The following is a 21,609-nucleotide window of genomic DNA, read 5'->3' on the forward strand; positions in this document are numbered from 1 at the left end:
TGAACAAACTTGAGGTAAATTGAAATGTATCTTTATTTTCTTCTCTGTATTACCACATGTTCATATTTCTGTATTGTTTATTTTGTATTGATTTATAATTATGCAATAAATAAATAAAACAATTTTTTAAAAACTATCATGGTACGGATCGAGTAGTGACGGTAGTGACTCAAATAACAACTGCCATAAATTGATTCACATTTAGTAAGACACATTTAGTAGACACATTTTCGCACATGCGCAGAACAAATCGTGTTTCCAGTACGGATCGAGTAGTGATAGCCATCTTAAACATCATATGGAGCTAATATGTAAAGAAAATGCCATCGAAACTTTCCTCACTGGAAGTCTGGTATGATAAAAATACCAACTATTTTATTTTGACCATGAAATCAATACAACACAACATAATTATAGGCTTAACCAACAGTGTACAAACTTTAACATTAAGCTGCGCATACCCTTCGAAGCATAACTTTCGACAAGCACTTAACATTCGTAATGCATATTTGCATCCGCAGATTAGATATTCGCTACTGTAATGTATATGAATGGAACTTCTCAATAAACACACGTTTACATGCTGTAGCGTTAGATCCACTGAAGGCAAGTTGAAGTGATGAACCCAAGTGCAGTTTATGGACAGATGTGAACAGATACAACACAAATGATGAATTGACTAGAACAAACTTGACTCAAAGCATGAACAGACTTAAACCAGGAAAAGACTTGACTTAAACCATGTCAAACACTCAGCAGGTTGCAAGGAACAATACTCGACAAGGACACATTGAGGCAAACATGAGGGTTTAAGTAGGTGTGTTGGACATCGACTACGTCCGAATGCATCTGATCGGTGAGAGAAGCTGTATATAGGTCGGGATGAGCGGCAAATGGAGATGTGAAGTCAGAAATGTTCTGCTTTTCCGTAGTGATGCTCAAGCTGTTTGCATACTTTAACACAGTTGACTGAGGCACCTACACAGCGGTTGTGATTTTTTTTTGTTGAGAACAATCTTGAAATGGCACCGTGGAGGTTTTCATTGGCTGTAATGACTTTGCACCAAGATGTTAAGGTGGAAATTCTGCATGCGATATTCGCGCAAACTGACCCGTCTATTTTGTGCATATCTTCAGACTCCCAAATACAAGCGAATACCAGTCTGTTTTGTGACCTTTGAAAATAGTGATGATACCCAAAATGCCTAAGAGGACCTACAGTTCTTAGCTCTTGGGCCACATTTCAGCAATCGGCCCCCAGGCATGGATAGGAAGATTAGCAACTTCTTTTAGAAGTTGTTTCTCAACGGTTTTCAGAAACCCACACACTTTGACTATCATCAGCATGCTGATCTTAGCTTACATTTCTATAGCGGTGCGTTCACACCGCTGCCGGCGAGAGCATCAAAGTGGCCGGAAGTCATTCAATTTCAATGAGAGCTCCTGCGAGAGCGGCGCGTATTGGATGATTTGGCCGTCGAAGGGAGTTGAAATCAGCTCAACTTTATGGTAATCAGCTATGACAACACATCGGAATGTAGAAGTGCTCCGCTTGATATGATTCCAGAGAACACAGTCCTATAAACTTTGGTTCTGACCACATTAGATTCAGTGTTTGTCTGCTATCTGGGATGAGATTCACCTTTAGCAGCAGAGCCTGCGGCTGCACTGCCACGGGCTGTAGAGGAGGAGGAGGGCATTTACGTGTACATTATATGATCATGAAATATTAAGAAAACAATGTGTGTATGAAGTGCAAAATAAAATATCCTTAAGCGATATAGGCAACAAAAGTGAAAATGTATGCAACCTTGGAACAAAATGAAAACATGTATGTAGTATTAAACTTTTTCTAGATAAAAAAAAAAAGAGCTCAAAACAATAAAAAACTATTTACATAAAGTATGTACTAGTCGGGCAGAGAGTTCTGTTCTCGCCGGCCACTCATCGCCTGTAAAAGTGTCCCCATGACATTGAGGAAGGCTTGGTTGAATGCAGCCGTTTGGGTATTTTCCTCCGCCCTTAAGGCCGCTTCCTGTTCCCTCGCTAGCCGGGCCTCATCGATTGCAATCTGCACATGGCGCTCCCTTTGTGCCCGGTTCAGCTCCTGCTGCTGAATATCAGCCATCTGCATCTCTCTTAAAATAGCAATATGCTCCTGATGCTGCTGGTTCTGTCTCCTCTTGCCTGGACAAAAATATATATATATATAATTTTTTTGAGAAACTAATGTTTTTTACCATGATGAACATTTTTTTGAGAGTACAATATAGTGTGCGTCTCAATCAGCTCCCTAGTTCAGTAGTCAGGGCACTGACCAGGGAGTCAGCCATTTTAAGGGCTGTCTCAATGGTCTGTCTCAATCCTTCAAGTGCACTGAAATGTTTGCTCCCTAAAAAGTTCCAAAATGCACCGCAAAACCAAGGGTGCATCGATGGTCACTATGCTCCCTTAACGGAAGTTATGAAGCGTGAATAATCGTTTAAAGCCCTTTGAACTGTGTTGCCAGGTTTTCACAAGAAACCCGCCCAATTGCAACTCAAAACTAGCCCAAAAACAAGCCCAATCGCATTGTGGGGGTAAAATATGTTTTTTTTTGGGCAAGGTTCCCTGCGAAAATGAGCATTTCTGGGGCTTAATATCATATAATTGGGGTCCCTTTAACCTACGGACATGAAAAACAGCCCGCAGCAACCGTGTTAAAATAGCATAATTACGCGGGAAAACCGCGGACTTGGCAACACTGCCTCTGAAGCTGCACTGAAACTGTCATTTGGACCTTGAACCGTTTGGTGCCCACTGAAGTTCCTTATATGGAGAAAAAATCCTGAAATGTTTTCATCAAAACCTTAATTTCTTTTCGAATGAAGAAAGATAGACATGGACATCTTGGATGACTTGGGTGAGGAGATTATCAGTAAAAATTAGTAAACTAATCCTTTAATTAATGTTACTACCTTTTACCCCATTAAAAAGCATTTAGTGCAAGATCGCCTCTTATGTTCTGATGTTACTCTACTCATCATCTAGAGATGCTTAATTTGTATTACATACAACAAGTCAAGGTGCAAGAAAAGCCGCTATCTGCCGCCATCACAGCTGATAATTCGGGTGTATGCAATGACAGGTAAACTAGCCACTTCTTCAGCGTTTGCCTTGAGATTTGGGGTTACCATCAACATGCCTCTGGACACTGCCCACTAGCGGTCTGCATGTGTAATTGCATATTGACACGGACAACAACATGCAGAAGTATAAACTAAAACCAATGCGTAACTTGAGGCATAGAGGATACGGCGTAGGTCCAACGCAGAAGTATAAATCAGCCTTAAGTCTAGAGATAAGATTTGTAACTGTAAGTGTTTTAGTCATATTTCATACCTGTAACCACGTGCTCCGGTTTCATGCTGATGCTGGAGGTTGTTGTTGCTGGTGTTGGTGGTCGTGCTGGTGGCGACGTTGAGCCATCATTGCATGGAGAAAGTGCTAAAGAATCAATCGTAGACAGTGAATTTCAAACAAAAATAAGTTTGTATACACAAATTACTGCAATACCGCTAGCTGTTAGCTACTAGCTCTTTGTGCTGTGTTGTGGTCAGCATGGTGATTTTACACAAATTTAACAATTAAATAGGCAAAGATTTAAAAGTAAATGGTCAGTAAAGTGAAGCTTTCAAGCATAGCCTAATATAGAGTTAACATAACAACGTACCATCCTCCATCGTGTTCTCCAAAAACGATGTGGCCGAGTCCTGGGCATCCTCCTTAACATTGCTCGCTGGTTTCCTTCTATAGATGGCATCCATTTGGTCGAACCACTTCCACGTGCTTCTTTTTGAACCACTCCGGCTGTTGTGCTCCTTTATGGTTCTGTAGTTGCTTTTTAGTTTTTTTAACTTGTCCCTACACTGTTTGTAAGTCCGGTGGTAGCCGTGTGCGGCCAAGAGCTGAGCAACTTCCTTAAAAACTTTTTCATTCCGGGTCATCCCATTCAGGTCTCGCTGGATCCGCTCCTCGGCTACCAAGGAGAGGAAGGTCCGCACCTCGTCTACTGACCATAATACAGTCATGTTGTTTGTGACGTCCGTGTTTTGAGAATGTAACCTACCCGTTTGTTCCTCAGTTTCTTCATGGTTCACTCTTAATGTTTTATCAACCTTTACATCTTCCTGTTTAACTCTGAGTGTTTCTTCAATCTTCACGTCTTGTTTAACACTGAATGTTTCTTCAATCTTCAAGTCTTCTTGTTTAACTCTGAACGTATCTTCAATCTCCTCGTCTTCACTCTTCACTTTAACAAACGCCATCTTTATAATAGATCTCAGTGACTTCACCAGTAGAGCTGCAGTCATCAAGTGTGAGTAAATCAGAGAAACATTGTGCTTTTATAGAGATTTCAGGGGGCCGTCCTTACAGGTGACGATAAAGCACACAAAGCACTTAAAGGATGTGAGCAGTTTCAATCAGCACAACTATAGCCCTGATTATCATAGACATCAGGAAGAGTCACACCTTCATCCATTCATTCATTCACACTTAACTGAGATATTGATTAGCATCAACAGTCACAGCAGTTAAAGTCATGAGGCAGAATCAGCAACAGCCATTAAAGACAAAAGGTGAAAAGCCTCACTTACCATGATTTTACATTTGTATTCCCACACACCTGAAACAAAAGAGATTAATTTGAAACATTTGTCCTGCTGCTGACTTTCTAAGGTGAAATAATTTCACCAAAATAATTATAATTGTCTTTTACAGTAAATGTGTTAGCAAGACAGATCATCTTTTCAGGTCCAATCATAAATAAATAAAAGTAAAAAATAAAATAAAGTTTTTGAACGGATTATAGTTTTTCCTTAACAGTAGTTCATTTCACATTCAAAATGCACTCAAACTACCAAAACACTTAATTCATGTCTCAAATCAAGGTTTTCAATAAACACAGTTCCCAATAAACACACTTTGCCACACAAAACACTGATCTAAAAAACATAAGCAGCATTTTACAATTTTTATTTGTGTGTAAAATTTAATTACAAAACAAGATTGACACCCTCTGCTGCTTATAATATATTCACTGGGGTTTATGTTACATGTTTCATGTTAACATTACAGTATAACATTTATTCCTAAATGTACCCTTTGAATGGATGTTAATGAACTGAAAGACTAACATTTGTGTAGGCATCCAGTTTAATCGAATTGTATTCGACAGTATTTGTATTTTTTTTTTTAGTAAGAATATATTTAATTATGGTAATACTATACAAATGTTGCAAATTTCTGTTTTTGTGTTGTGTTAGGTTTTTGCACTTAACCCTCGTGTCAAATTGACCCTAATTGGATCCAATACAATTCCGCAAAAATCGCAGTATGCAAAGATTATAGAAGCAAGTAAAAATAATTCACTTTTACTACAAAAAAATGCTGTAATGGGATGTTTGCAATTAAACATTTATAATTTATAATTATATTATTTGAATGCTTTCAGATTCTAGTTTTAATATTTGGTGATTGATTTACAAAAGAAATGACAGAGCAATAAATAAATAGCGATAGACACTGTTTGTGATGCAGTGCCAAACTATAACATGTGCCCCGATTCTTTGGGTTTTAAAGACTGAATTCAAATCAAACTTTAACATTACAACCAAAACTACTTCTGAATAAAATATCTACTTAATAAATATTATGAAAATTATGTAAATATACGGTTCAGATCACTTCATAAATGGAAAAGTGGACAAAGGACAAATTAGTGGAGGTGCGACAGTTTACAGGTAAAACAACTTTTTATTTTTACATACTTAGAAATTAAAATGTTAAACTCTGCAAGACACTGTCACTTCAGAACTAGAGTTGAAGAGCTTTGACATACAACAAAGAAGCGTTTTGTATTTTGGGTCTGTACAGTTGCTTTAAAATAGCTGTCTATATGGTTCAAATTGACCCATGAACAGCAAGATCTTATACACTTTCCTTTTGCACATTTCACAACACATTTTACCATCTTTGGTTGACAAATATGTTTCACCATTAAAATAAATGGGAAATACTAATTTTTACCTTCACATCGATAGTTAAAAACCAACATAAAATCTAACCAAAAAAATATTTCTTAGGACTTGGGTCTCTACAGTTGGGTCTTGGGTCTCTACAATGCCTTAGAACATTGAATATTGACATCAATTGAAATAAAAAAGAGAAAAGTTGAAGAGTCCTTAAGTACTGAAATAGTTGCCAGCATTTCAGTAATTAAAGTCTTTCTTTAAAATGCATCCAACTTACAGTGAAGTGCAACTGTAAGGTGCTTTGCAGTGGTCAAAAAGGATATAAGCAGTGAATTTTGAAGAAATATATTCTTCATCAGCATGGCGGCTACAGTCAGCTTTAGGCATGGATGAGAAGAGCAAGAATCATGCTGTTCATAGGATGAGACATGAGGCTTAACCAGCTTCATGCTGGATATGGAGTAAGAGAGAGGAAGAAAGCTGGTATCCAGGAGCAGATGGGCAGTGATTTGGCCACCACTGTCGATCCAGCAACTGAAGAGTGTTGTAGTTAAGGGTCAAAACACTCAAGGAAGGTTGGGTAATGACATCTACTGGTGGCTGAAAGCTAAAGGGGTAACCGAAGAAAGCACCCAACAGGTATTTTCCACAATTGAAAACTCAATGAGATGTGGATTCCGACAGTAATTAAGATACCACATGACCTTGGTGTTTGTCAAAAAACAGTAGGTAATTCGGCCAGGCATTTTTAAGCGGGAGGTGGAAGAACACGGAAAACACTGACATTCTAGATTCGGAAGGCAATAACATCACAGACTAGCTCCTGTCAATGATGAAAATACCTTATGACCCCACAAGACACAATTACCATCCGAAAAGGGCTTAAGTGAGAAAAGAAATTGTGTCATTTGAAAGAAGCTGTGCATTGTGGCAAATCAATGATAAATTATCTACAGTTAAGCTCACATAGACTGATGTTGTGCTCACAGTGTGAAGAGTTTTAAAAAAGGAGCCTAAGTATTGAGAAATGTGTCCTAGTAAAAACTGTAAAACAAATATCTACTTTCCTAGCTGACCATGACAGCCGAGATCACTCAGGCCTGACCAATTCACAAATTCAAAAGCATCAACTTTATTTTTCATTTTCAACCACCAAAGAAAAATGACAAATATTGTTTGAACCGCTTACTGAGAGAAAGGATAATCAGTATGCTTTGGGAAAGTTTTCTGATCAGCGCAAGGGCTTGACCAAATCCAACCTTGAAGAATCTCTCGCTCCACTATACCACTGGCACACATGGGAGATGACTATCTTTCAGACAAACTGGTGTCTAGAAACTTAGACTTTGTGACCTCAGTGGATTTTGGAGATATATGCTTCCTGGGCATGATAAATGGGCATGATATATGTTTCATGCCCATATGTGAAACATGTAGCTGTTTATCTGTGCCTTAACCAGAAGCATTAATTGCTGAAGAAATGTGGCCTCTGAACCCTTTGCTGAGTGTTGAAGCTGATTCTGCTGATGAAACTGCAAGCTGTTCTTCAGTAAACATTTTCTTCAGTTGATTATACTTCTGACTCCTGTGCTGCATTCCAGTTGGTTTTTACTATGCCCTTCACTTGCTAACTTCCCTCCGTCTCGTTCACTCGGATACATTGCATGAGTGCCCACTACTGGCCGAACCTTTGCAATGGACTGAACTGGAAACCCCTGATCACTTGGAATCCACTATGGAACTGATTTATTATATACATATTTTTTATTTTATGTTTAATGCAGCATTCTTTTTGTATATAGGTGTGTTGGGTTGTTTTAAATGTTTGTGGTGGGGTAAATTAAATGCGATATGCGGTGATGTCACAGTCGTGTTGCATTGTGGTATACGAAGCTGCCTGAAGTGTACATATAAAGTATCATCGAAGGAGCATGTGTCTTTCCATATAATCATCCCTCGTCCACTTTACGAAGTGGAACGCACTTCAAAACTGCGATGGAGATGTTTAGGGAAGTTTGCAGGTGCATGTCTAAAAGTGGAGTGGAACGCAGTCTTCTGCAAAAAAAATTTACAAAATAAAAAACAAAATAGGCAATTATTTAAAAAAAAAAGTATGTGATTTCGGGCACAGCCAATGACATAAAGCCTTGTTTGCTAGAATCATGTGATTTGGTCAGTTTGATATGAGCTCAACAAAAGATTCAACAAAAGCGCCCGTCGCTAGTAACAAGTGGTTTAAACAGTCAAATATAAGTGTGCACCCTTCGGTATATTGAAGATCTAAAAAATTATACTACTATAATACTACTCAAATAATATCGTAACCAAATTAAATTAAACTTCAGAATTAACCCATTTAAACAACGGTAGAACTGTCAGATATTTTAGTTTACAAATGTATAAGCAAGAACATTGGCACCAATTAAAGTAATGATGCAAAATCCAGAGGTTAACAGAGTACACAGCTTCATTACTTGAGTACAAGTACAGATACCCCTTGCTAAATTTTACTCAAGTACAAGTACTACAGTCAGATGTCAACTTAAGTAAAATTACTGAAGTACTTGTTTTTAAAAGTACTTGAGTATCAAGAGTACATTTTCTAAATATTGCATTACATACTGCCACAGTGCTTACATTTATGTACAGAAACGTCCTATATGGAAAAATGTTAATACCTTGGAGAATGTAAAAGGAATTGAAAGTAAAATCATAATTTTACCCAACCCGATCACACATAAATGCGTATAAATAGTACGAGTGTGCAATGTCGTGGAATGTATACGCCAAAACTCATTTTGGCGTGCATATGATACGCTGTTTTTCGGGTGCATATGATACGCACTTTATGGCGTATATATGACACGCTCTTGGGTAGGTTTAGGGCTGGTGGGGCGTATATATGTCACGCTCTTGGGTAGGTTTAGGGTGGTGGGGCGTATATATGACACGCGCTTGGGTAGGTTTAGGGTAGTGGGGCGTATATATGACACGCGCTTGGGTAGGTTTAGGGTGGTGGGGCGTATATATGACACGCGCTTGGGTAGGTTTAGGTTAGTGGGGCGTATATATGACACGCACTTGGGTAGGTTTAGGTTAGTGGGGCGTATATATGACACGCGCTTGGGTAGGTTTAGGTTAGTGGGGCGTATATATGACACGCGCTTGGGTAGGTTTAGGTTAGTGGGGCGTATATATGACACGCGCTTGGGTAGGTTTAGGTTAGTGGGGCGTATATATGACACGCGCTTGGGTAGGTTTAGGTTAGTGGGGCGTATATATGACACGCGCTTGGGTAGGTTTAGGGTGGTGGGGTAGGGGGTTCGTATGTATAATACGCCATAATATGCGTATCATATGCACGCGAAAAACAGCGTGCCATAGACACGCCAAAATGAGTTTTGGCGTATACATTCCACGACATTGCACACTCGTACTATTTATACGCATTTTTGTGAGAATACCCTGTTTTACCATGTTGCTTTATTTAACATTCCTCACTTGCCCACAAGGCAACAGCACAATGGCAACGCTCTGACAAACCTCAGCTAGTTTTAATGGATTTTTTGCACCCACATTTTAACCTGACTCTGTTAAACACACCACATACTCAAGAACATCATTTGGCACATTCATCCATTGTTTTTTGTGTCACCACATGTTTTTATTATTATTCTTTTTTAGAAGTAACGGGTACTTATGGTTATGGATAGAAATTTAGTGAAGTAAAGAGTACAATATTTCCCTCTCAAATGTATTTGAGTAAAGTCATGAGTACTCCCCAAAAATGATACTTGAGTAAAGTGCAGATCCCTCAGAATTGTACTTAAGTACTATACTCAAATAAATGTACTCCATTACTGTCCGGCTCTGGCAGAATCATCAAGAGTATCACAGAGACAAAAGATGACACTAACTATGGGTTTACAGCGACCAGACACTTTTTTACTATTTTGGTACAATTATTTAGCCATAGAAAGTCAGCAGGAGGACAAATGTTTAAAAATTAATCTCTTTTGTTTCAGGTGTGTGGGAATACAAATGTAAAATCATGGTAAGTGAGGCTTTTCACCTTTTGTCTTTAATGGCTGTTGCTGATTCTGCCTCATGACTTTAACTGCTGTGACTGTTGATGCTAATCAATATCTCAGTTAAGTGTGAATGAATGAATGGATGAAGGTGTGACTCTTTCTGATGTCTATGATAATCAGGGCTATAGTTGTGCTGATTGAAACTGCTCACATCCTTTAAGTGCTTTGTGTGCTTTATCGTCACCTGTAAGGACGGCCCCCTGAAATCTCTATAAAAGCACAATGTTTCTCTGATTTACTCACACTTGATGACTGCAGCTCTACTGGTGAAGTCACTGAGATCTATTATTAAGATGGCGTTTGTTAAAGTGAAGAGTGAAGATGTTGCGATTGAAGATACATTCAGAGTGAAGCATGAAGACCTGAAGATTGAAGAAACATTCAGAGTCAAACATGAAGGCGTGAAGATTGAAGAAACATTCAGAGTGAAGCATGAAGACCTGAAGATGGAAGAAACATTCAGAGTTAAACATGAAGGTGTGAAGAAGGAAGAAACATTCAGAGTCAAACGCGAAGATACTGAGGAACAAACAGGTTGGTTTCATTCTCAAAGCTGAACACATCTGATGTTTAATAAAATGTCCAGCTCTTCAGAAATGAAGGATATTTTGAAGAATGTTATATGAGTGTTTTAATTAAAGTGGCTTTATTTGACATGGAGACATGTTTAGATCACATATCCAGGCAAAAACTATGCTGTGTTCAATCTACAAAGAAGATCAGACTTCCAAATTGGGTATTTAATCTCTAATATTCTTCATTTCTCTTTAGAAAAAAGCACAATAACAACTACAATCAACAAAAGAACATACATCCTACCTCGAGGTAAGCATCTTATCCATGCAATATTAATGTATTTTTATAATACAATATAATCATAACTCATATAGCAAACACTATAAAGAAGCATAACATGTATAGTATATAGCATATACTATAATGCATATAGTATAAAGAAGCATTTCTTCTCTCTCACAGGTCTACAGGTCTGCTTCCTCACAGACTCAATGTGTCGGGATATTGAGGACTATTTCCCAAATGCTCAGTGCTGGGTTCACCCAGGCACAACTCTCATGAGATCAACTCAACAACACATAAAACACTTCGAGAAACTACACAAGTACACAATAGTGATTCTCCACATAGGAACAAACGACATCGCGAGTGGAGCGCCTGCGTCGACTGTGGTCCAGCGAATGAAAACTCTCATAGCCAGAATCTCACTGGTCAATCCACACGTTCTGTATTTCGCGATCAGCGCCGTTTTACCACGAGTGAACGACGACTCCACAATGAAAACGACAATCAAACAATGCAACAGCTTGATTCAACACTGGACTTCACAAACAAGAAATATTCTGTTTCTGAACACTACAAAACCATTTCTCAAAAATGGAAGAATAATCCAAAACCTATACAAAGACGACGGACTTCACCTCAATCAAGAAGGAAAACACAAACTTTTTACATACTTTCAGCATTTCCTCTGGCAATTTTGCCGGTTTTCATCAAGTGCAAAACATGTAAAACATTGCTCCTGAAAATCTTTCAACACAAACTTGACTTGTTCAATAGATTTGTGAAGCAATAAAATTCATTTCACTTAACAAAACCTCTTTTTTATTTTATTTTTTATCACTATGCATGGGCCACAAGATCCCAGCTCAGTTTGTGTAAAATTGTGTGAGTGTGTAAAACCGACACAAAAATAATGTTTTAAAATGGCTATTACAATACGAAAACAACTTTGTGAAGACCACGACTCAGAGTCATGTACATCCCAGTGTCAAAAATGCCTGCACGGAAGCATTTGAATTGAGTGGGGTTTTTTTTTAACCAGGAAAATCCAGTACATTTGAGTTTCAGATAATGCCCTCCTTGCTAGCCAATGGAAACATGCACTGTCAGAACACAAGGTACTGTGCAAGTCCAAATTTGTTTCTATAGGGGTACAAAATATATAACTGTACATTTAAATCTCTACTTACAGCTGTCCAACTTCACACACTCGTTTTCATTCACTTCTTCAAGTGAACTGTAATAGTGGACTAACAGGTCTGAGCGGACATATTTACTGCATATTTTCAACTCATGCAAATAAAAGACCCTCTGAACCAGCAATTAGACTCCAGTCTTTATTCACCACATAACACAACACAACGCAGAGGGGTAGCCAAGCCATAATGACAGAGACCTCCAAACCGGCTACATGAACACAGCAGTGACTGAATGCTACCCCAGATAGTCATGCAGTGTGAAAAGAGCAGTGACCCGACGAGTGTGAAAATCGTGCAGTCTGAACCAGGCATTAGAGTTAAACAGTTGGGTTTTACTCTTTTTTTAATCCATTTAGTCAATCTCTGTATCTGGCAGTAACAATTTTAGCATAGCTTAGCATACATCATTGAATCATGTAAGACCATTAGCATCACACTCAAAAAAATTACCAAAGACTTTCAATATTTTTCCTATTTAAAACTTGACTCTTCTATAGTTACATTGCGTACTAAGACCAATGGAAAATGAAAAGTTGCAAATTATTTTGACCGATATGGATATGGCTAGGGACTATTTTCTCATTCCTGTGTAATAATCACGTAACTTTGCGGCCGTCCCATGGGTGCAGCGGCGCAATGATATTACACAGCGCCTGAAAATAGGAAAAACCTCCGTCAACATAATCAACGTAACAACCAGCTTGCACAGAGAGCTTGTCTTGCAACCAGGGCTTGACATTAATACCCGCCAACCCGCCAAATGCGGGTAGAGTACGGCAGCCACTCCCACTAGCCACTTTGGCGGGTTGAACCTAAATCTAAATGAATATACAGCTAAATGAAATGCAAAGACCATCATATCACAAAATTGGCTACAATTCAACTACAATTCTTTATACTTAGTGAAGGCGAGATAGGCGGAATCGCGCTGAATGACACAACAAAAGCGCTCTCTCGCATTTGGCGCTCTCTCTCTCTCTCTGTCGCACGCGTGATCAGTTCTCCTTGCTCCTAAATAGTCAAATACGCGCACACTGATGTCAAAATGTCCATCGCATGAACACTGTCGGTTTTGGCTTAAGTGTATGTAAACAGGTGGGTAATAACTGGATATGTGTCACAAATATTACATCCATGCATTCAGCAGCCCAATTAAATACCTGTCTGTCATTAATGTTAATCAAACAACTACAGATGTTAAATAAATGTATACATATTAAAATATGTATTAGTATCTGAATTTTGTCACTCTGCATTTGAAAGTTTGAAAGGGTTTTAAATCTTCTAAATCAAATAAAATGACTCAAAATCAAGTAGCCTAATTTAGCCTAAATTGTGGCCAGTGAAAATGCTGAGTGGCTAGTAACTTTAGAAAACCACTAGCCACAGTGGCTGGTGAGCAAAAAAGTTAATGTCAAGCCCTGCTTGCAGCCATGGAGATGTTTGTGATGGACTATTTATAAGATATTTACTTTGGTGCAGATCCTGAAGCGTATCTATTTGAATCGGAATAACAACACTGAAGATGAGCTTTTGAAACGTGAAAGGCAAGAAAGTGTGGCTGAACAGACTGGGGCAGAAGGGAGGAGGAGAGCATATTCAAACGAGTGAGTCAGAGAAGAGTCAATTCACACCCAATGGTAATTCAAGGAAAAAATTGTCCGACATGGATTCGGTCTTCCGACCTTTTGATTTTGACTAACGTCATATGTGAATGAAATATAAGACAGTGCTTATTATGATGACAGAGAGTGAGTGCGCTCTGCTCTGCTCTTTCTCTCTGTCACTCAGTTAACATGCCTCCTGTCACATCACTCATAAATCACAATAACTGATCAATAAGGCTTTGGCGGGACAAAACATTTTTTGCCGGCCACCAAATAATTTTCAATGCAGGAGACACGCTCCGAAGCCTTGGCACAGAACGTAACATCCATAACGTAGTATTTTGTACCATAGAAACTGTAGAATGTTCACATTCTATTTTAATCAAACTATACACTACCTCATCAGAACTCTACAACAACTAACGTTATATATAAACCAAATGGCCGCGCAAACCAAAGACAACAGCAATGCTTTTTCAATCTGGCCGTTCAAGCTACGACACTCTGATATTAATGACGGGTCACAACCAACTTGTTCAGGTGCATGCTTCTGTACCGTCGCCGAGGTGTGCAACTTCAGTGCTTCATGTACTTTTTAAAAAAATACTGTACTTTACTGTATCTCTATCTTCTGTGTTCTAACCCTGTATCTTTAAGAAAATTAAGGAGAACCTTACTACGTCCCCACATTTCTTTGTTCATCCCCAAAATCCCCTTCAAACTCTATTCTCGTTCCAACTCATAAATCTTATCTTGCAAGATACTCCTTTCTACGTATTTTTTACACCTCATAATGACATGCTCCACATTTTCTGGAACATTACAGGTGTCATATTTTTAAACAAGTATGCCCAAGTCTTCATCTTGATATAATCACTTCTTCTCGTCTATATTTCCCTTTAAAAAGCCTTGACTTTAATCGATTTCTGACTATTATAATAGTGTCTCCCTTTGTTATCTACGTCCCACTTTTTTGCCGTGAATCTCTCACTGCTGTTTTAATCAATGATATGGATTATTTAATCAATGATCCTTTACCAAATGGAAATTTCATTATTTCCTCATCCTTTAATTTCAATGCATTCTTGGCAGTCAAATCTGCTTTCTCATTACCCACCAACCCAATATGAGCTGGAACCCAACAAAACTGTATATCAATTCCCATTCTCTCTATTCTTAGCATTATCACGGCTATTTCTTTAAATAAATAATTATATTTTATATTTTCAGTTGAATTCAAACTATGGAGTGCTGCAAGAGAGGCAGAACATCTTACGTCTTCTACCCATTGTAACCCTGAAATGATGGCTATTACTTCAGCTGTAAATACAGATAATTTATCATTAATTCTTTTGCATATGGTTATATCAAACTCAGGTATGTACACTCCTATTCCTACATGATCATTCCTTAAATCTTTAGATCCATCAGTGAATATTGGAATATAATGGTAGTAATTCCGCTTTACATATTCATGAACCAAATATCCAATATTATTAGCATTCCTTGCAGTCCATTCTTTCTTTAGTTCTAAAAGTTTCAAGTCTACATTAGGAACTGGAAATATCCATGGAGGAACATTACCCCAAACTATGTTTGGACCATAATCAAGTCTCTTTAAACCATATTCTTCTGCTATTGTGTTTATATTCTCAGTTAAAAGTTAGTAACAGTTACAATATTTCTTGTAAATATCAACTTAAACATTAATTTAATCTAATTAAATTAAATTGGTGGTATACATAGTGAAAAACTAAATTATTAGGCCTTTGCTAACTGCGTTTAATGTGCCTCTAAATAATTACAGAGACATTTCAAACCAATTGGTATATTATAAAAAAACGACAATGTTGTTGGCCTTAAAAAAATGCTTTTTTTTACTTTGTCTTATTGTCTTTTTTCTAGGCTAATTATCAAAAAATTGCTACATTAAGAAACATTTACTAGACAAGTAAAAAATATTTTCTTGTTTTGGGAAAAATAACTCAAAATTAAGAGATTTTTTGCTTAAAATAAGCAAAATAATCTGCCAGTCGGGTAAATAAAATAATGTTGTTTTAAGATTATTTAATTTACCCCACTGGCAGATTATTTTGCTTATTTTAAGCAAAAAATCTCTTAATTTTGAGTTATTTTTTCCCCCAAAACAAGACAATTACTTTTGCTTGTCTAGTAAATACTTCTTGTTTTAAGAATTTTTAGATGTTCGTACTAGAAACAAGAAAAAAATACAAAGTAAGAAAAGGTTTTTTTTGTTTGTTTTTTTTGGAGAGGAGGATTGGATATCAGTCTGTTTATGTAGGCTAGATATCATCTGTAAAGTTACCTGTTTAACGTGTGCACATGCACGATATGTTTAACTTTTTGGCGCCCCCTAGCGAGATTGCGCCCTTAGCATTTGGCTATACTGCCTATATAACGGGCCGGCTCTGTGTGCAGTCCATTGCTCCGTGGTCAAGTTCTGATGCTCACATATAGTCCAGGCAACAACAACAACAACAACATTTGGAGCCAAAAATAGAACTAATTGTAAAATATTTTTTTTGCATAGATCATAAGGTGTCCAGAACAACATACTAAAAGTCCTAAGAAATCCTTGTTGAGGAAATATGTTAAATTCTCATCAATCTAAGATGTGTCTTAGACAATCTAAGACTTTTAGTATATTGTTCTGGACACCTTATTAATTATTACAATAATTATTTTGTGTTCTTGTTACATCAGCTCTGTTGACACTGGACTGTGTTGTTCTAATATTTACAATATATGCTTAACAGAGTTGCATGCATTTTTTTAATGCATTTTGCTTGGTAAACTAGTAGCTGATTTCAGATATTTTTTCTTCAGATGCACTGAGGAAATATTTGAATCCAATATCGTTGGACGCACGGCCTAGCCATGCTGTCTCAGGTAATACTCCTCCTGTTGCCTCCTCTTTAGCAGCACAGCCCAGTCATACTACCTCAGGACTAAAGGCTGCACCTGTCCCTTCTTAAAAGAAGTGGAGCTATTGGCCAAATTTGACCCTGTAATGAAGCAACACGTCAGCCGAGCGGACAGTGGAACTGGATACCATAGCACATGAATTATGAAAAGTGGACAAGCTCTTTCATGTGGTGACTTTGTGAAACAGTGTCTGACTGTGGCTGCTGAGACTGTGTGCCTGAATTAGACAGAGTTTTCTCTCAAATTAGCCTGTCTCCGAACACCGTTACCTATCGCATGGAGGATATGGCTTAAGCAAATCGTTGCAAAATCAGGTTGATTTTCTGCCTTCTTCATCACCTGCGTTGAGAGTACTGATATCTCATACTCTGAGCATTTGTTGGTGTTTTTGCGAGGGGTCAGCGAGGACTTTAAAGGACAACTCAGGCAAATTTTTAAGTTTATCTTGATCGTTATATCTTTGTGAGTACAGTCTATATAAAAAAAATTAAAAAATGGATTGGTGCTTGCAACACATTACAGTTATTACAGTTAATGCCCAGATCCCCATTTAGCTAAAACGGCAGGTTGCGCCTCTTAACAGACACAAAATGCAATTAAAATGTCTGTCCAAAATGAACAGGGCCCTTACATGACAACGAGATGTGTTTAGCCACTTTTTTATTCACTTCATATACAAATTGTACCATGTAAGAATGGACTGAAGTCGCTCTTGGACCTTGTTGAGATGAGGTTGTTTTCAGAATAAAACATTAAAGGTAATTAACATTGCAGTCTTTCATTTTCAGGACATTTAATCATGACACCATTCAAGTGGATGCTATCCATTGAGGGAAAAGTTCTCCATTTTAATATTTTGAGGGAAAAGTTCTCCCTCACCGCCTTTGCAGTTCTCTTTGCAAGTTACTACATCTTCAACATTGAGTTCCAGGAGTCTGCTACGTGAACACTAGAGCGTCTTCAGAGGCAAGTGAATTTCTTTCTGCATTTCGCTTTTGTATTGAAATTAAATCAGGTGTGCAACTGTTGAGGAGGAACTAAAAGTTGGAGGGGGGAGGAATTTACGGACAAGGTTGAGAGAATTACTCTTTTTTTAAAAGCATATTTATTGACTTATGATATTGCTAACATGTTCCAGGTCAGACCTGAAGATGGAAATGCCAGACAGAGAGTTGTACTACCAGAACGGGAGTCCGCCAGAGGATGGTGCAGAGGAAGGTGATGGTCATCAACCCACGTCACTAGTCTTATTCAGTCCTAGATGGAGTTTGTTTAAAAGATTATCTTTTGTATTAAAAAAAGAAACTCATACTTATCAAGTTTGTAACAACTTGAAATTGAGTAAATGATGACAATTACATTTTTTGGGTCAACTACCCTTTAACAGCCGCCCATTACCTGTAAATTGCTGATGCACTGAACATGCAATGATTTTAAATAATTTTTAATAGTTTATCTGAGTGAATAAAAAATATTTTTGACAAGAAACTTGTTTGGATTGCTTATGATTTGCAGGAATTCTGATGTAGCATTATATTGTAACTTTCTATAGCATTGTTTACTGTAATAACACATTACCATATAATATCATTATTAATAATTATTTAGAAAATAGTAATATTTAGTAGTAATGTATCAATATAGATATTACAGTATAACTAATTACGGCAGAAGCAGACCAAAATTAATAAATGTGTAAGCCCGACCAAATCATCCCAATGGGGGCTAACGATCGGTGGGTGAAGGTCACTGCGCGTTCGTCTTTTCAAAAGGGATTTTATTCCAATTCCTCGTTATCTGACTCCATTTAATCATAATTTAGAATTTAGGTTAGAATGCCAATTGGTTATTTGGTCATTTATATTAAATAGTTTAAGTACACATTTAATTATTCCGTTTAACCCTTTGTTGAAATTATGCCCATTTGTACCCTGAATAATTCCAGAGCAAGTCAGAATCAATCAAAGTGTAACAATTTATTAACAGTCAGGTAAATGTATAATGCCAATTACATAATCAATTCAAAGGTAATCCGTCAAATACTCTGAAGTAAAGAATGAAATGTATACCTGACTTCTGAAAATTACATAATGCTGGCTATCTTGAAACGTCCAGCATTACAGGCTGCCCTGACTACAGAGTCGAGAGATTTGTATGGAAGAGAGGCCAAATGGCTGAAAGCCACACCCACCATACACCAAGGCAAGATATCTTTAAACTCTTAAAACATTTATGATGTTCTAGTTTACTTCTGTGGAGTTGAGATATTTGAACCAGTCGCACTGAGACATTTCAAATGATATCAAACACATATAATACTGTATTGTGAGGATTGACATTGTAGCAAAGAGATTTCTGTTGCATTTCAGGTGATCTCAATATGAGGGGCAGGAGGAGTTTGGGGGAAGTTTCATGTGAAAAGAAAGGCATGTAAATTAGTGTCCTTCATAGATGGTTCACTCAATGTGACGTCGTCTCGGACAGAGACGCTAACTGTATGAATGAGTTCAGATGCTAATTTTCTTTGTTTTCTCAGAGTGATTAGACATTTCGGCATCTACTAGGTTTTTCCAGCCTTACAAATGTAAAAATACTGTAAAATACTGTTTTTACAGGACTGCTCTTGTGAACTGTGTTTTAATTACAGTACAATTACTGTAAATCAAAATACAGTCACTTGCTGGAAACCATGCAGCCAGTAATGTACTTTAAAAATACAAGAATATTGTTAACAGTGTGCCCTTATTGAGTGAAACTCGTTCCACACTGTTGGCAGGTGACTATATCAGATTTTTAGAGCATCCCATATCCTGTACACTATACACTGGCGAAACAGCCAAAGACATTCTGACCCGGAAAAGAAAGTAAAACAGCACGACATACAATGGATGCAGACAAAATGATTATTCAAGGTTTTCTTTCCGCACTTTCTTAAAAGGTTAGCAAAACATTGCTCTTGTAAGGCCGAGAAAAAAGAAGAAGAGAAGAGTCCTTGTTGAATGCGATCGCAGTTCGTGTCCACCTGAGCTGCCGCCATTCCCTTTTTCAGCGGCGTACGACTCGCTGGGGAATATCCGATTTGACCGCTTACATGGCATACGCAAATGCAATATCCAGAATCCGATATGAGGATGTCGGAATTCATACGTTTTTTTCCCCTGCATACACGTTCACATGTCGGAATTGGGTCCCTTGAAGTGTAAATAGAGCCTAAAAGACTCTTTTCCCTGTGAAACTCTTTCCACACTCATAGCAGGTTAAAGGTTTCCTTCCAGTGTGAACTCTCATGTGGGCTTAAAGGCTGTTACTCTTGAGCTAAACTTTTCCCACAATGTTGTTGGCAAGTGAACGGCTTCTTTCCAGTGTGAACTCATGCGGACTTCAAGGTTTTGATGTTGACTGAAGAACTCGTGCCACACTGAGGGCAGGTGAAAATTCTAGTTCCTGTGTCCTTTTTAGTCTCTGAACAACTAAAAGATTTTTCTTCAGGTAGGAAATCCTGATGCGTTTCATAGATATATTTTTCTTCCTTTTCATTGAATTCTTGACTCTCCTCTTTCAGCGTCATCAGGCCTACGGTGAACAGAGACAAATACAAGTTAACCCCAGTTTAATGGCATAACATGACAAGACATTGAGCAACATTTAGACCAGTAGTTCTCAGTAGTTCTCATATACCCCCCACTCATTGTCCAGGTCCTTCATCACCCCATCCAAAAAATGTGGTCTAACTGTTTTCCCTGGATATTAATGTTGATAATTATTTTGTTTTGCATTAAATTGAAAATCATGCATGAAATTGTGCATGAAAAATACTTTTACAAATTATTTTGTGTCAAATAAATGTTGTTCTACAATTTCTATTCATTAAAGAATCTTGATGAGAAGGAAAAAAATGTGATGCCGCTTTCGGCCGTTAACGCTTTTGTGTGTGTGTGTGTTTTCCGCTGGCGATTGGGAACACCGGTGCGCAGATGTCTCTCACCCTACAAAACAGCCTTTTCCGCTTGACGGGAAGCGTGTTTGTCCTGAGTTGGATAAAATGTCAGGCCACAAAAAAAAAATCACAGAGCGGGGTCAGCACATGCTGAGGCACACAGTACACAGAAGTCACCAGCTTTCTGTAGAGTCAATAGTCACAGATGTCCAAACTTGTGGCCTTCAGATGATCTTCAGATGAATATGAGTTCAAGAACAGTGCCGAGCAGCTCATCCAAGCCTTACATTACCAAGTGCATTGCAAAGCATTGGATGCAGTGGTATAAAGCATGCTGCCACTGGACTCTAGAGGCAATGGAGAAGTGTTCTCTGGAGTGATTAGTAGGTTTGGCGGTTGCCAAAAGAACAGTACTTGCCTGACTGCATTGTGCTAAGTGTAAAGTTTGGTTGATGAGGGATTATGGTGTGGGGTTGTTTTTCAGGAGTTGGGCTTGGCCCCTCAGTTCCAGTAAAAGGAACTCAATGCTTCAGCAAACCAGAGCTTCAGTTTGGCGTGTAGGAACTTGACTGTCCTGCACAGAGTCCTGACCAGGGTTGAGTACCAAAACTATGTAATGGTATGTAACTGGACCGAATAAGAACGCAGAATTTGGTTCCTCATTATGGTGCCACTTAAATTCAAACATGCTTTTGCGCTTTGGTTGGCGCCGAGTCAGAAGTGGACGTGCTCAGTGCTCATCACATATCACAACTATACAGTGTTTTTAACCGCACTAAAATTTGATCGAAAATGTTTCTTTTTTGATAGAAAAGAAAAACTGATACATCTGTGATACAGCGCTATTGCGGCTGGTTTGTTACATGAGAAGCATGACGTGTCGCAATGGAAACAATTAGGGCTGGAACAACTAATCAATAAAATCATTAATAATCAATAATGAAAATCATCGATAACTTTCTTTCTTTTTCTTTCGGCTGTGCCCTTCAGGGGGTCGCCACAGCGAATCATCTGCGT

At 38.1% G+C, this 21,609-nt stretch overlaps 3 protein-coding genes across 6 annotated transcripts in view; 1 reads left to right on the forward strand and 2 right to left on the reverse strand.

Moving 5' to 3' along the window:
- The window catches only part of LOC137049384 (THAP domain-containing protein 5-like), a 163,647-nt gene that overhangs the window by 84,544 nt on the left and 57,494 nt on the right, over positions 1-21,609 (forward strand). The window lies entirely within an intron of this gene.
- On the reverse strand, positions 832-4,259 carry LOC137049376 (uncharacterized). Its single transcript, XM_067427923.1, has 3 exons — positions 3,713-4,259; positions 3,382-3,486; positions 832-2,187 (listed from the first exon to the last, which is right to left on the reverse strand). The coding sequence occupies exons 1-3, from the start codon at positions 4,068-4,070 to the stop codon at positions 1,910-1,912; spliced, it is 741 nt and encodes a 246-aa protein (XP_067284024.1). The 5' UTR covers positions 4,071-4,259; the 3' UTR covers positions 832-1,909.
- LOC137049385 (THAP domain-containing protein 5-like) overlaps positions 18,148-21,609 on the reverse strand; it is a 74,074-nt gene continuing 70,612 nt past the window's right edge. The window contains exon 4 of one of the 4 annotated variants that reach the window (XR_010899577.1): positions 18,148-20,228. Coding sequence is in view for 3 of the 4 variants with exons in the window: in XM_067427937.1 (XP_067284038.1) it covers positions 20,026-20,228 (203 nt within the window). In the remaining variant the exon portion in view is untranslated. The remainder of the gene's footprint in view (positions 20,229-21,609) is intronic. The other 3 variants (XM_067427937.1, XM_067427938.1, XM_067427939.1) reach the window with 3 other exon arrangements.

The sequence above is a fragment of the Pseudorasbora parva genome, chromosome 20 (genome assembly GCF_024679245.1).
Source record: "Pseudorasbora parva isolate DD20220531a chromosome 20, ASM2467924v1, whole genome shotgun sequence".
NCBI classification, from domain to species: Eukaryota; Metazoa; Chordata; class Actinopteri; order Cypriniformes; family Gobionidae; genus Pseudorasbora; species Pseudorasbora parva.

What these genes read in the sequence shown, in the direction of transcription:
- LOC137049376 (XM_067427923.1), bottom strand. Translation starts at nt 4,070, where the DNA reads ATGACTGTATTATGGTCAGTAGACGAGGTGCGGACCTTCCTCTCCTTG. An exon ending in GGAGAACACGATGGAGGATG is followed by an intron (nt 3,487 to 3,712) that starts GTACGTTGTTAT and finishes TTGATTCTTTAG; the next exon opens with CACTTTCTCCATGCAATGAT. An exon ending in ACCGGAGCACGTGGTTACAG is followed by an intron (nt 2,188 to 3,381) that starts GTATGAAATATG and finishes ATTTTTGTCCAG; the next exon opens with GCAAGAGGAGACAGAACCAG.